Source organism: Tamandua tetradactyla, chromosome 2, assembly GCF_023851605.1.
Source record: "Tamandua tetradactyla isolate mTamTet1 chromosome 2, mTamTet1.pri, whole genome shotgun sequence".
Taxonomy (NCBI): domain Eukaryota; kingdom Metazoa; phylum Chordata; class Mammalia; order Pilosa; family Myrmecophagidae; genus Tamandua; species Tamandua tetradactyla.
The window spans coordinates 141,037,420-141,052,334 of record NC_135328.1 but is presented as its reverse complement, the minus strand read 5'-3'; the positions used below and the strand labels follow the sequence as shown (position 1 = coordinate 141,052,334).

Genomic DNA, 14,915 nt, shown 5'->3' with positions numbered 1-14,915 from the left:
ACTACAAGAAATTGTTAAAAACAATCACAGAAGACCTAAACACATGGAAGGGCATACCTTGCTCATGGATTGGAAGACTAAATATAATTAAGATGTCAATTCTACCTAAATTGATTTACAGATTCAATGCAATACCAATCAAGATTCCAACAACCTACTTTTCAGAAATAGAAAAAACAATAACCAAATTTATCTGGAAGGGCAGGGTGCTCCAAATAGCTAAAAGTATCCTGAGAAAAAAAAGTGAAGTTGGAGGTCTCACGCTACCTGACTTTAAGGCGCATTATGAAGCTACAGTGGTCAAAACAGCATGGTACTGGCATAAGGATAGATATACTGACCAATGGAATAGAATACAGTGTTCAGATATAGACCCTCTCATCTATGGACAGTTTATCTTTGTTAAGGCAGTCAAGCCAACTCACCTAGGACAGAACATTCTCTTCAATAAATGGTGCCTGGAGAACTGGATATCCATACGCAAAAGAATGAAAGAGGACCCATATCTCACACCCTATACAAAAGTTAACTCAAAATGGATCAAAAACCTAACCATTAGATCTAAGACCATAAAACTGTTAGAAGAAACGGTAGGGAAATATCTTATAAATCTTATACTAGGAGATGGTTTCCTAGACCTTACACCCAAAGCAAGAGCATTGAAGAAAGAAAGAAAGAAACGGAATTCTTCAAAATTAAACACTTTTGTGCATCAAAGAACTTCATCAAGAAAGTAAAAAGACAGCCTACACAATGGAAGACAGTATTTGCAAACGACATATCAGATAAAGGTCTACTATCCAGAATATATAAAGAGATTGTTCAACTCAACAACAAAAAGACAGCCAATCCAATTACAAAATGGGCAAAAGACTTGAACAGACACTTCTCAGAAGAAGAAATACAAATGGCAAAAAGACACATGAAAAGATGCTCAACTTCCCTGGCTATTAGGGAAATGCATATCAAAACCACAATGAGATATCATCTCACATGCACCAGAATGGCCATTATCCATAAAACAGAAAATGACAAGTGCTAGAGAGGATGTGGAGAAAGAGGCACACTTATCCACTGTTGGTGGGAATGTCAAATGGTACAAGAACTGTGGAAGGCAGTTTGGCAGTTTCTCAAAACGCTAAAATAGAATTGTCATATGACCTGGCAATACCAATGCTAGGCATCTACGGAGAGGACATAAGGGCAAGGACACAAACGGACATTTGCACACCAATGTTCATAGCAGCATTATTTACAATTACCAAGAGATGGAAACAGCCAAAATGTTCATCAACAAAGGAGTGGCTAAACCAACTGTGGTATATACATACAATGGAATATTATGCAGCTCTAAGACAGAATAAAGTTATGAAGTATGTAACAACATGGATGGACCTTGAGGACATCATGCTGAGTGAGATTAGACAAAAACAAAAGGACAAATACTGTATGGTCTCACTGATATGAACTGACATTAGTGAATAAACTTGGAGAAATTAATTGGTAACAGACCATCAGGAGATAGAAATAGGGTAAGATATTGGGTAATTGGAGCTGAAGGGATATAGATTGTGCAACAGGACAGAATGTAAAAACTCAGAAATGGACAGCACAATACTACCTAACTGTAATACAATAATGTTAGAACACTGAATGAAACTGAATGTGAGAATGACAGAGGGAGGAGGGCTGGGGGCATAAATGAAACCAGAAAGAAAGATAGATGATAAAGACTGAGATGGTATAATCTAGGAATGCCTAGAGTGAATAATGATAGTGACCAGATGTACAAATTTAAAAAATGTTTTGCATGAAGAAGAACAAAGGAATGTCATTACTGCAGGGTGCTGAAAATAGACAGTAATTAATATTTTAAAACGTCACCTTATGTGTGAGACTAAAGCAAAAAATGTTTTTGGTACAAAATTTATATTTTGACTAATGCATTTCCTAATATAACTTATGTAGACAGCTTAATTGAACACCATAAGTACGTGGAACCTTAAGTAGGACATGAGATTTTGTTGGTTTGTCCAGAGTGATGCCCTGACAAATCCCAGAGTCTTTGAACAGCCAATAAAAAGTGTTTGCAAAGTCCCCTTCAGGGAATGGTGAGAAAGGGGGAAAATTCAACTTCCCCAAGTTGAATCCTTGATATTCTCACAAGCAGCATGGACAATCAAAGCTGTAGGCTGAGCCCCACGTCTTGGGGTTTGTTCATATGAAACCCCACAGAGGATAGGTCAAGCGTATTTAAAATTTGGCCAAGAGTCTCCCCAAGAGAACTTTTTTTGCTGCTCAGATGGGGTTCCTCTCTCCAGCCAACACAACAAGCAAATTCACCACCCTCCCCTGTCTACATGGGGCATGACTCCCAGGGGTGTGGACCTTCCTGGGAACGTGGGACAGAAATCCTGGAATGAGCTGAGACTCAGCATCCTTCTTGACCAAAAGGGGAAAGAGTGAAATGAGACAAAATAAAGTGTCAATGGCTGAGAGATTCCAAACAGAATGGAGAGGTTATCCTGGAGGTTATTCTTATGCATTAAATAGATATTATTCTGTTAGTCAAGATGTAATGGAGAGGCTGGAGGGAACTGCCTGAAAATGTAGAGCTGTGTTCCAGTAGCCATGTTTCTTGATGATGATTGTATAATGATATAGCTTTCACAATGTGACTGTGTGATTGTGAAAACCTTGTGTCTGATGCTCCTTTTATCTACTATCAACAGACGAGTAAAACATATGAAATAAAGACGAATAATGGGGGAACAAATGTTAAAATAGATTTAGAGTGAAATGCTGGTGATCAGTGATGGGGAGGGGTGGGGGATATGGTATGTACGAATTTTTTCCGTTTTCTTTTTCTTTCTTTTTCTGAATAGATGCAAATGTTCCAAGAAATGATCATGATGATGAATATGCAACTATGTGATGATATTGTGAATTACTGCTTATATATGTAGAACGGAATGATCAAAAATTTTAAAAAAAAATCAGCCATTCATTGGGTGTGAAGTGATACCTCTTCGTTGTTTTGATATGCATTTCTCTGATGGCTAACAACTAGTGGTGTTGAGGATCTTTTCATGTGCTTTTTGGTCATTTATCTTCTTTGGAGAGATGTCTACTCAAGTCCTTTGCTTATTTTTTAATTGGGTTGTTTGCCCTTTTACTGTTAAGCTGAAGGATTTCCTTTTATATTATGGATGCTATACCTTCATTGGATAGTTTCCAAATATTTTCTCCCTTTGTATAGGTTATCATTTTGTTTCATGAGAAAGTCTTTTTCTTTTTTAATTGAGAAAACTTCACACACATACAGTCCATACAAGGTGTAAAATTAGTGGCTCACATTATCATCATATAGTTGTGCATTCAGCACCATGATCATTTTTAGAACATCTGCATCACTTCAGAAAAAGAAATAAAAAGAAAAAACCCATACATCCCATACTTCTTATGCCTCCCTCTCATGTACTTGAAACTGCTGAGCTGTGCTGCCGTAGCCTTGATTCTTGAAGGTGATTGTCTAACTATATAACTTTTAGTGTGACTGTGAAAAGCTTGTGTCTGATGCTCTTTTTATCCAGGGTATGGACAGATGTTTAAAATTTTAAAAATAAAAAATAAAAATAAAAAACATGACAAAGTCTTTTGAAGCACACATTTTCTCATTTTGAGGAGATCCTATCTATCTATTTTTGTTGTTGCTTGTACTTTAGGTTTAAGTCTAAGATCCCACTGCCTAACACAAGCTCCTGAAGATGCCTCCCTATGTATTCTTCTAGGAATCGGATAGTTCTGGTTCTTTTTTTTAGTTCTTTGATCCACTTTGAGTTAAATTTTGTACATGGTGTGAGGTAGGGGTCCTCCTTTGTTTTTCTTTTCTTTGCAAATGGAGATCCAGTTTTCCCAGCACCATTTGTTGAAGAGACTATTCTTTTCTAATTGAGTGGTCTTTGCCTCCTTGTCAAAAATCAATTGGCTATAAATGTGAAGGTTGATGTCTGAGTTCTCAATTCTATTCCATTGGTCTATCCTTGTGCCAGTACTGTGCTTTTTTGATTACTAGGGCTTTGCAATAAGGTTTTTTTTTTTCCACTTTTTAAATTATTTTTCTTTGTTTTTTTCTTTTGCAATAAGTTTTAAGATTGGAAAGTGTAAATTCTTCAACTTCGTTCTTCTTTTTCGAGATGGCGCTAGCTATTCAGGGTCCTTACCCTTCCATATATATTTGCTGTTTGGCTTTTCCAGTTCTGCAAAGAAGGTTGCAAAAATCTGACTGGGACTGCCTTGCATTTATAAATTGCTTTTGATAGTAGTGACACTTTAATATTTATTCTTCCAAACCATGAACACAGGATATCCTTACATTTTTAGTTCTTCTTTAATTTCTTTCAGCAATGTTTTGTAGTTTTCTGTATGCAAGACCTTTACATTCTTGGTTAGATTTATTCCTAGACATTTTATTATTTTAGTTGCTATTGTAAATGGAATTTTTTACTTGATTTCATCTCCCAATTGCTCATTGCTTGTATACAGAAACACTACTCATTGGGGGAGTTAATCTTGTACCCCACCACTTTGCCTAATTCATTTATTAGCTCTAGGAGCTTTGTTGTGGATTTTTTCAGAATTTTCTATATATAGGATTATATTGTCTGCAAATAGGGAAAGTTTTACTTCTTCCTTTCCAATATGGATGCCTTTTATTTCTTTTTCTAGCCTAACTGCTCTAGCAAGAACTTCCAGTAAAGTCTTGAATAACAGTGGTGACATTGGGCATCATTTTCTTTCTTCCTGATCTTAGAGGTACACTAACGATTTTTGAAAAGGGTGCCAAGTCCACACTCAATGGGGAAAGAACAGTCTCCTCTAGAACTGGTGCTGGGAAAACTAGATAGATATCCATAAGCAAAAGAATGAAGACGGCCCCTACATCATACCACATACAAAAATTAACACCAACAATACAAAGAGCTAAATATAGGAACTAAAACCATAAAACTCTTAGAGGAAAACATAAGGAAGCATCTTCAGGACCTCATGTTAGGCAATGGTTTCTTAGACTTTACACCAAAAGCACAAGCAATGAAAGAAAAAATAGATAAATGGATCTGCACCAATATTAAAAGTGTTGTGCATCAAAGGATTTTATCATGACAGTAAAAGACAACCCACAGAATATGAAAAAATATTTGGAAACCTTATTCAATATGGGTTTAATATCCAAAATATGTAAAGAAATCCTATAAGTCAGCAGCAAAAAGACAAACAACCCAGTTTAAAAACTTGAATAGACACCTCACCAAAGAAGATATAGAAATAGTCAAAAAGCACATGAAAAGATGTTCAGCATCATTTGCTATTAGAGAAATGCAAATCAAAACCATAGTAAGATGTCATTTCATACCCACCAGAATGGTTATTAAAGAAACAGAAATTGGCAAGTGTTGGCGAGGATGTGGAGAAATAGGAACTTCGTACATTTTTTCATGGAAAAGTAAAATGGCGTAGCTGCTGTGGAAGACAGTTTGGTGGTTCCTCAGATAGTTAAATATAGAATTAGCATATGACCTGGCATCCCACTTTCAGATATACACCCAAAAGAATTGAAAGTAGGGACTTCAATGGATATTTACACACTAATGTTCATATTGGCATTATTCACAATTGCCAAAAGACAGGATCCACTCAAGTGTCCACCAACTGATGAATGGTTAAACAAAATATGGTATATACCTTCAACAGAATACTGTTCAACCATAAAATGGAATGACGTTATGATACATGTGACAACATGGATGAACTCTGAAAACATCATGTTGAGTGCAATAAGCCATACTCAAAAGGACAAATATTGCATGATCTCCCTTACATGAAATAACTAGAATATGCAAACTCACAGAGCCAGAAACTAGAATACAGGTTACCAGGGGCCAAGGTGGGTATAGCTGATAGGGAGTTAGTGCTTAATTGGTACAGAACTTTTGTTTGGGATAATCAAAAAGTTTTATTACTGGATGGTGGTAATGGTAGCACAACACTGTGAATGTAATTAACACCAATAAATTGCTTTTTTTTAAAAGTGGTTGAAAGGGAAAAGTTTAGGTTGTATAAGTGCTACTAGAATATGTATTTTTAAAACTATAGAACTGTACAACAGTGAACCCTAATGTAAAACTATGGACTATAGTTAATTGTATAATTATAATATTGTTTTATCAAACTGTGACTAAAGTATCACATTAATGCAAAGTGTTAGTAGGGAAAAGTGGGGGTGAGGGGCAGGGGCGGTATAAGGGGATTCTACTTTCTGCATGTTTTTTCTGTAAACTTGCAGCTTCTCTAATAAAAAGTATTAAATTCATTAAAAAAAAGATACTTTCACTCTTTTGATAAAATTGCTAAGGTCATTATCTTTTTTACCTTGAAGATTTCTTATAATATTTCACACCAAGAAAAGGCACATGGCTCAAAAAAACTAATAACTTTCTTTTGTTAGATGTGAAAGCCATTATGTTTCTCATTTAGTCTTGATTACCACAAAGTCCTCAGTTCAATTTAGACCTCAATTACAGAAGAAATCTTACTCAAGTGCCCCACAAAAGTATCTTGGATAAAGTTCTTGCTCATCTTTAACTACTTTGAGTATTTCTTTTCATTGTAAATGCCATCCAATAAAATTTTTGTTTTTAAAAAAACAAGGCAAAAATGGGAAGTAAAAGGAACACAAAACAGGTAGAAGATAGAAAACAATAATTAGGATGTAAAATTTAAATCCAAATTTATCAGTAAGTACTTTAATGTAAATAAATTACAATCATGTAAAAGACTGATTGACAGACTAAATTTAAAAAAAAAAGAAATACCTGCTGCTTATAAGACATGCCTTATATGTGAGGACACAAAAGGTAAATGGAAAGTCAATATAAAAGGAAGTATATGTAAAGATAAATTAATAAATAAATTGAAAGATATAATACATAATACCTCCCCCCACCCAAAAAGCAAGCTAAACTGATATCAGATACAAGAACATTACAAGAGATAAAGAGGCATGTATTATAATAATAAAAGAATCAATCCACCAGGAAGCCACAATAGTTCTAAATATGCATGGGACTGAAAGGAGAATGAACACATCAACAGGTTGATTTTAACATATGCTTCTCAGTAAATGATAGGTTATACCATACAAAACAAAATCTGTAATTACATAAAACAGTTGAACAGTATGATTAATAGTCTTAACTTAATTGACATATATAGATCATATTTAATTAAAGAATTTACTTCCTTTAATATGCACATGGAAAGGAACAGTTATTAAAACTGACCATTTGGGTGGGCCATGGTGGCTCAGCAGGCAAGAATGCTTGCCTGCCATGCCCAAGGACCCGGGTTCGATTCCCGGTGCCTGCCCATGTAAAAAAAAAAAAACAAAACTGACCATTTGATGAGGTAAAAAGAAACCTTGAATGTCAAAGGATTGAAATGATACAGAGTATGTCTCTGACAATGATGGTAGAATCAGTAAAAAAAAAAAAAAAAAAGCTCCAAATGTTTGGATATTAAGGTACACTTCTAAATAACCCATAGGACAAGGAAATATCACAACAAATAATTAGAAAACATTTTGAATTGAATGACAATGAAAATACGTAACAAATCAAAATGTACAGGATATAAGTGTTTAGAAGAAATTTAAATCCTTAAATGCATAAATTAGAACAGGTAGTAGGAGCATTATATATTCTTTTCATTGCGTTGAAATAAAACAGTATCTTCTAATACATCTGCATTTCTATAGTTTAAACAACTCAAGATGGAAAAAAAAGGTTGAAAGAAAAATGTTAAACTGACCTAAGAGTAGAAGAATCTGCAAACTACAGAATCAGACAGACAACTAATTTTTCTTAATTTTTACAAATGTAACAAGCACCCCTCCAGGATTTTGGCTTTTGCTATTCAAATTAGTATCTTTATGTACATTTTTATATTGCTATCTACCTACCGGAAATGCAATTCCATCAATTCCAATATTGTGAAAGAGGTTTTACTAGTTTAGTATTACTTAAAACAGAACAATTATAGAAGTAAGTAGCAGTACTCACCTATCCAAGTCTGACAGCTTATTCGGGTTGCACCACTATTTACAGGGAAGTCATTTACATAGACCTGTCCATTCTCATAGGTGATGTTAAGAACAACCTTAAAATAAAGCAGCATATACATTAATTCCAATGATTTATAAATGATACAAACTCTTTATGCCAAAAATACATTATCTAATTAAATTAGATATGGTTAAAAATAAAATAGGTTGCATAATACTTAGCTTAATGAATGATACATTAAACTTAATCAAAAGGAGACACACCTGCTTTTTAGATACCTCCCCATCATCTTTCAGGGTAGTAACATTAATTCTGAAGCTGTCCTGCAAAACAAGCATTATATAAATTGGATAGGTATGCATTTCAGTTCTTTTTCACTCAGTATATCTATTGTACATCACTATAACACCATTAAATGAGTACTGTAGAAAACCATTTTTGGTTTTAATCCTTTTCATGCCATTATTCACAATTCCAATTTTTTATGATCTATATACTTTTTTCCATTTAATTGTGAAATATATCACATATAATATGCAAATGTAGAATTTAAATAGCTGACACTCATGTGCCCACTACCTAGGTTAAAAACTAGAACATTATCCATACTTTAGAAGATCCTTTCACAACCCAGTCGATCATATTTTCCACTCTCCCTCAATAGAATCCCTATACTGGCTTCCATATTAATCACCTCTTGCTTTTCTTTAGTTTTGTTAACTATGCATATCTCTGTAAACAATATACTGTTTAGAATCTAATCATATTGTTATGTATGCATCTGGAACTTGTTTCCTTTATGAAAACAGTTGAGGCATGCAGCTATACCCATTCATTTACATTGTTGTATAATATCTCGTTTAATGACTATCAGTGTCTGCAGTGCATAAGCAGCATCAGTGCCTCTCAAGGTTATAGTCAAAAGCAGTCTATCTAAATATTTAAGTTATTAATGACATGTCTTCTATAGAGAAGAAAGCATCAATTGAAGAAGTTTTAACCACTGACTATAATGGACTACAATCTGTCATTTATAAATCAAATTATTTTCTAAGTTAATCCACAGATAAACACTGTTATTACAGCATTAAATAATGTTCATATACTTTCTCCTTGTGGTTGTATATTTACCTTTGAAAATAGGAAAATTATTCATAAACATCAAAAATAATATGCAGGTTATGTTATATGTAGGTTACCACAATAAAAATTTACAAAATACTAATAAACAAGTGTACTTCTTGGTACTGTGACTATTATCAATGCTTTATATAGATCTATCAGAAGAGAGAATGAGACTAAAGTGACTTTAGGAGGTTGAGTTGATTCAAGGGACAACACAACTTTACGACCTCCTTAGGGGCCTTTCAAACTAGTGATTCCTCAGAACGAGCCTGAGTTTTTCCTGGCTCTCACTGCTTCAGAATTAAGCTTGGTTAGAACCATGTAGCCTTACCTCTAGAATGAACCCACATTCACTAAGCCACGATCAGGGGTGACTATATAATAGTTTTGTGTTCAAATTCCAGTAAAAAATTCCTGTTTTCAAACCAGAGGCTCTACTAACTCTAGGCTACTGTTTTTCTAACAGCCCAGAGATAATCTTTGAATGAGGCTCTATGGAGAAACCTTTTCATAGCTTGTCATTCATCAATGAAAGTACACTATATTGCACTTACATATATCAGGGTTTGTGAAAGACAACAGACATCAACAAATTCAATTAACTTCTTTTTGGTCCTTCTGAATGGTTTCCTGAAACTGAAAAAGCTTCTCCCAATTCATTTTCATTTCTTCCCTCTAATTCCTTCACTCATATTATACCTATCTGGGTACAAGTGGCTTCCAAAGAACAAAGGTAACAGATAACTGGTTTAAAATAAGTGAGAAAAATAAATGAAATACATATTACACAAAAAAGAAAATGTGTCCTCACTGTATGCTACTCTTTGGTGACTATGTTAGTATTTTAACTTTCATTATTTGCAATCTTGTGTAATCACTGTTTCTGACAACAGCACAGATAAAACAGAAAAAAGCTTATAAACTAATATTATCAGAGTCACTGGGGGGAGATATGGAACAATTTCCTAACTTCAGCCAGTTTTCTTGAATTTAGATCAGGCTGGAAAGAAGGAAAGACAGATGGACAGATGTGATAAAGCAAGTATAGTAAAATGTTAATGGTAGTCTAGGTCTGCACCATTCTATACCCACTAACCACAAGTGGCTATTTAAATTTAAATTAAATAAAATTAAAAACTCAGTTTCTCAGTCACCGTGACCATTTTTCAGGTATTAATGAGCCACTGTAATCTAGTGACAGACGGAAATGGCAGAGCAGATAACAGACCCATCACTACAGGAAGTTTCGTTAGACAGCATTTACTAATATGGGTACCACTGTAAAATCCTTTCAAAGCTTCTGTATGTTTGAAAATTTTCAAAATAAGGTATTTTTCAAATTTAGAGCAAGTGGCTTGGGCTGCCCCTGTACACATTTCCAAATAATTATGTGGTTCCTCTTCTATGCTCAGCCTTCACTTCATCTACGAAATCTATTAAATCTATTAAATTCAGATTTAACCTTTTCAAAAGCAAAACAGAAGAATAAGAAGGAAGAACTGAAATTATGAAATCACCAAGAGCTCACAGTGCAGCGTATATTTTACACTTGCAGTCAAAATGCAATTTTCTCAGATTATGTGGGCAGACACAAATGCCTCTGGGTTCATAAGTGACTATGATGAATCTTTCAAATTTAGAAAAAGGATAGCAATGCCCATATTTCCAACACTTCAGCAGTTATTTTTGGTTTTATTTGATTTCTTGGTGTTCGCCCATCGCAATTACATTATTCTAACTGGGGTCCCCACAAAATTTCAGATACCAGTGGTTCTTAGAGCCAGCAATGGTGTGGCTTCTTAATGTGGCAACCGGCGGAACTGAAATTGAGTCGTGATCATTATTTTTGTACACAGGGAAGGTAATGTCATAACTCTAAAGCACCAAAAGTTAAAAAACGACGTTTATAGTGTCAGTTTTCCGGGGCCCTGCGCCCCAAGGGGAAGACCAACGTCTGGTCCGCGCCCCGCCTCCTCCCCGGCCCTGCGGAAAGGGTGAGTCCGGTGGGGAGTCTCGGCGGTCGGGTTACGGTTCGGTCCGCACCCCTCCTCCTCGGCCCTGCGACCCCGTCAGCCCGGCGGGGAGGCTGTAGTCATCACATTTCAGTCTGGTCCGCGCTCCTCGTCCTCCCAGACACTGCGGTCCCGAGGAGTCCCGCGAGGAGTCCCAGCTCCACAGGTTCCGGTTCTTTCTCACTCCATCTCCCGCGCCCTCCGGACCCCCGTCAGCCTCGCGCCCAGAGCAGCCCCCGCGCTGTCCACCACCCCGGACGCTCCCCCTACCCGCTCAAAATGCGACCTCGCCCAGAGGCACCTGGAAGGTGCGGAGTCGCCCCAGGGCTCGGACCGCTCTCTCCCGTCTCCCTCTGTCCCCTCCCCCGGTGGTGCGCCCCCTGTGGGCCCGGACCCAGGCTACTCGCCGGGCGGCCGCCGGGCCGGTATCGTCGCGGGCGCCGCAGTCCCGCGGTACGCACCCCCGCCCCCCCCTTCCCCTACCTGTGGGGCTCGGGGTGATGTTTCCGGAGTGCCCGTCGTCAGCCCGCCGGCTGCCGGCAACGCCACGAACACCAGCAGCCGCAGGGCAAGCCGCAGCGGCGAGGCCCGTGGGGCGCCCTCCATCTTGGACAGGCAGGCCTCGGCGGCCGGGGGCGGGGCCTGGAGCAAAGAGGACGGGTTGGTTCCGGCCAAGGGTGGGACCGGGTCGAGCTAAGGTAGAGGCGGGGCCGACTGTAAGGACCGGAGTGGGGCGAGCGGGGCCCGGGCGGATCAAATCAGGGAAGATCCATCCAACTTCGGCGCTCGGGATTGTCGGATCTTCCCCACCAAAACGTTTGTACATATTTTCTTTGTCGTTATTTTTTTTTTGCCAAAATATCAATAATTTCATTTAACATAAATCATCGAAATATACAAGCTGAAGGTTAGAAACTTATATTGGAAAAAAGTAAAATTCAACTATGTATGTTGTCACAAGAAATCTACTTTAACACTGAATGGAGCTGAATATGAGCATAATTGTGGAAGAAGGGCTGGTGGGCATGCATGAAACCAGAAAGTCCACTGAATATAACAAAGGCATTATGCTAAAACTAAATGTTTGACTTTATTTTAAATCAGTACATACTGAGCATACACAAATCTATGTCGCTCTATGTACATATATGTACATATATCCATAAAATGAAAATATTGATGATTCAGAACACTATTATATATTAAAAATAAAACATCACATTTGGAGAGGAATTTTTTGTTAAATTGGTTGTTCCCAACTGGCTACCCATGCGAATCACCTGGGCAGCTTTAAAATGGGCTGATGTAAAAATATTCTCACCTATGTACATTTGCAGCAACACTACTTTTTCCTCACCCTCTAGACATCAATTTAGAATGTCAAGAAATCTGAAGTTTCCAAAAGAACTGTTGTTACTGGTATTCTGGTTGACTGTTTTAGAAATCAACTACTGGTCACATTAATTAAGAGTCACTTCCAAGATCTCAAGAATGATGGTGATGTTGAAGATGTGATATGTAGGACAAAACCAAGAGAGCTGCCTATGTAACATTCAAGGGGAAAAAAAGTTGCAGAAAATATCACCAGAAAAAAAGAAAACACTGTCTAGAAAAGCAGATCCTCTTCGCTCAACTCACGGTCTCGCACTTTCGTGAAAAGGTGTTAGCTCTGTAAATGCCACTATTGATCTTTCTGTGTTTCCAAGTCAAGATATTCTAGAAAATCTGAAAATGGACCTGAAAAAGAAGACTCTGTTCAAGGATCATTTCTAGCTATCAAGAGGCTCAAACGAGGTTCGTTATTAAAAATGAGCTGTCTTTTAGAAAAAAAAAGAGGAATTTTATCAGGGAGGGAAAAATGTGGAATAGTCCAAGTCCCAAAAGGAGTCCTGGGGCTTGTTAGAAGTAACAACTCTCTGGAGTTACTGAGGACATTAGTACATTAGTACCTGAGACAGTTGGAAGCATAGAAACACTTGTTCTCTACACAGATGTATTTCTTTACCTGAAACCAAAGTGCAGATTTCATGAAAGCACATTGAAAAAATTTAATGTTCTAAGTCAGGAGAAAGTGGATGGTAAAATCACCACAATTTGTCTAAAATAAAAAATGCTTACGGTACTTCTCGGCCAAACTATGTAAAACAGCTGAAACAGGTCATTGAGGAATGTTCACATTCTCTTCACTATGAGCTTAGAAAAGAAACTTTTATTTTGGCAGGAAAGAGAAACAGAAAAGAAATATTAAGTTGGCATGTGAGGAACTAAGTTCGAGATACCTTAAGGTTTTGATTAATTTTTATAGGGCACACATTAACATTGTAAGATCTTCTGACACTTACCTATTTAAAAAAGAGGTCATTGTGAGGGAGCCCAGGGTAGCCCAGCTGCCGCCTCCAGGCATCCCTTCTACAATCAGCTGCCACCAAGACAGAGGAGATCGCCACTGCCGTGTCCTTCATCTCCAAGTTCCTCCACACCCAGGGGCTCATGAGGGAGCAACAGCTGCAGACATTCAGCCAGAGCCTGAAGGAACTCAGAGCAGAACATTATTAATATCACTGGTTTCAAGAAAAGCCGTGCAAAGGATGAGGTTACCGTCGTACTCATATCAACCATAAAATGGATCCTCTGATGGACAGGCAGCACAGCAGATAGGACTAAGCAGTCAGGAACTGCTCAGGTTTCTCCCAAGTGAGCTCACACTTTGGGTTGACCCCAAAGAAGAGTCCTACAGATTTGGAGAGGATGGTTCCATCTGTGTGCTTATGAAGCTTCACCAGGAGGAGGTAGCAGTCAAAACAGCACCAACATTCAAATGGTAGATAGCAGAATCAGCTGTAAGGAGGAACTTCTCTTGGGCAGAACAAGCCCTTCTAAATACTACAGTATAATGACTATCAGGTTAAGATATAGTCTGTAGATGGATCATCTTATAATGAATGGATAAATATGACTTTTGCTTTGGGTAGGCTTCTCTTGAGGATAGATTATAGAATTTAAACCATGTCACAGCTATGAAGATCTGGCACAAGAATGGTAAAAAAAAAAAAAAAAAAAAATTTGTGACAGTACCGTAGTTTGGACAGTACCTTACAGTGAGTTAGTAACCTGTGAGTCCAAGTAAATGATCACTTTATTCACTAGAGAGTGAAGTCCTACAGTGGTTCCAGTTTTTCTCCCAGACATTAAATCTGATTTTTATATCTGTTCCTTTCATGCAAATCTGTATTTCAGAGAATCTTTATCTGCTGTAGATCTTGCAGAGAAAATTTGCATTATTACACTTGAAAATTGTTACTGTTAGCCTTTTTGGCAACTCAGTAGGAAAACTCAATGTTTTAAACATGGTAGTACTGGAAATTTTATGACAAGACTTTTTTTTTTAACTTTTTTTTATTGTATAGTATAACATACATATATATATATATATATACACAAAGCAAAGAAATAAAAAAGGAATAGTTTTCAAAGCACTCTTCAACATGTAGTTACAGGACAGATCCCAGAGTTTGTATAAGACTTTTACCTAGCACTTGAATGTGTATAAACGTACATAACAAACTAGTAAACATGACCTGAGGGAATACAGACCTTGTATTGTTTTTGGCTTCGAAAGAATCAAGTGACCAGAATCTGCCATGGCAACAGGCTT

General features: G+C 37.1%; 1 protein-coding gene and 1 pseudogene across 1 annotated transcript in view; one reads left to right on the top strand and one right to left on the bottom strand.

The window, feature by feature from the left end:
- The window catches only part of GINM1 (glycosylated integral membrane protein 1), a 33,257-nt gene extending 21,369 nt beyond the window's left edge, over positions 1-11,888 (bottom strand). Inside the window, exons 1-3 of the mRNA XM_077149228.1 lie at positions 11,744-11,888; positions 8,387-8,446; positions 8,121-8,217 (exon numbers count right to left, since the gene is read on the bottom strand). Of these exons, the coding sequence (XP_077005343.1) occupies positions 8,121-8,217; positions 8,387-8,446; positions 11,744-11,866 (280 nt within the window). The 5' untranslated portion in view covers positions 11,867-11,888. The remainder of the gene's footprint in view (positions 1-8,120; positions 8,218-8,386; positions 8,447-11,743) is intronic.
- An 863-nt stretch (positions 11,889-12,751) lies between these two features.
- LOC143657554 (protein BTG1 pseudogene) lies at positions 12,752-14,297 on the top strand (annotated as a pseudogene).
- Positions 14,298-14,915: the final 618 nt, after the last annotated feature.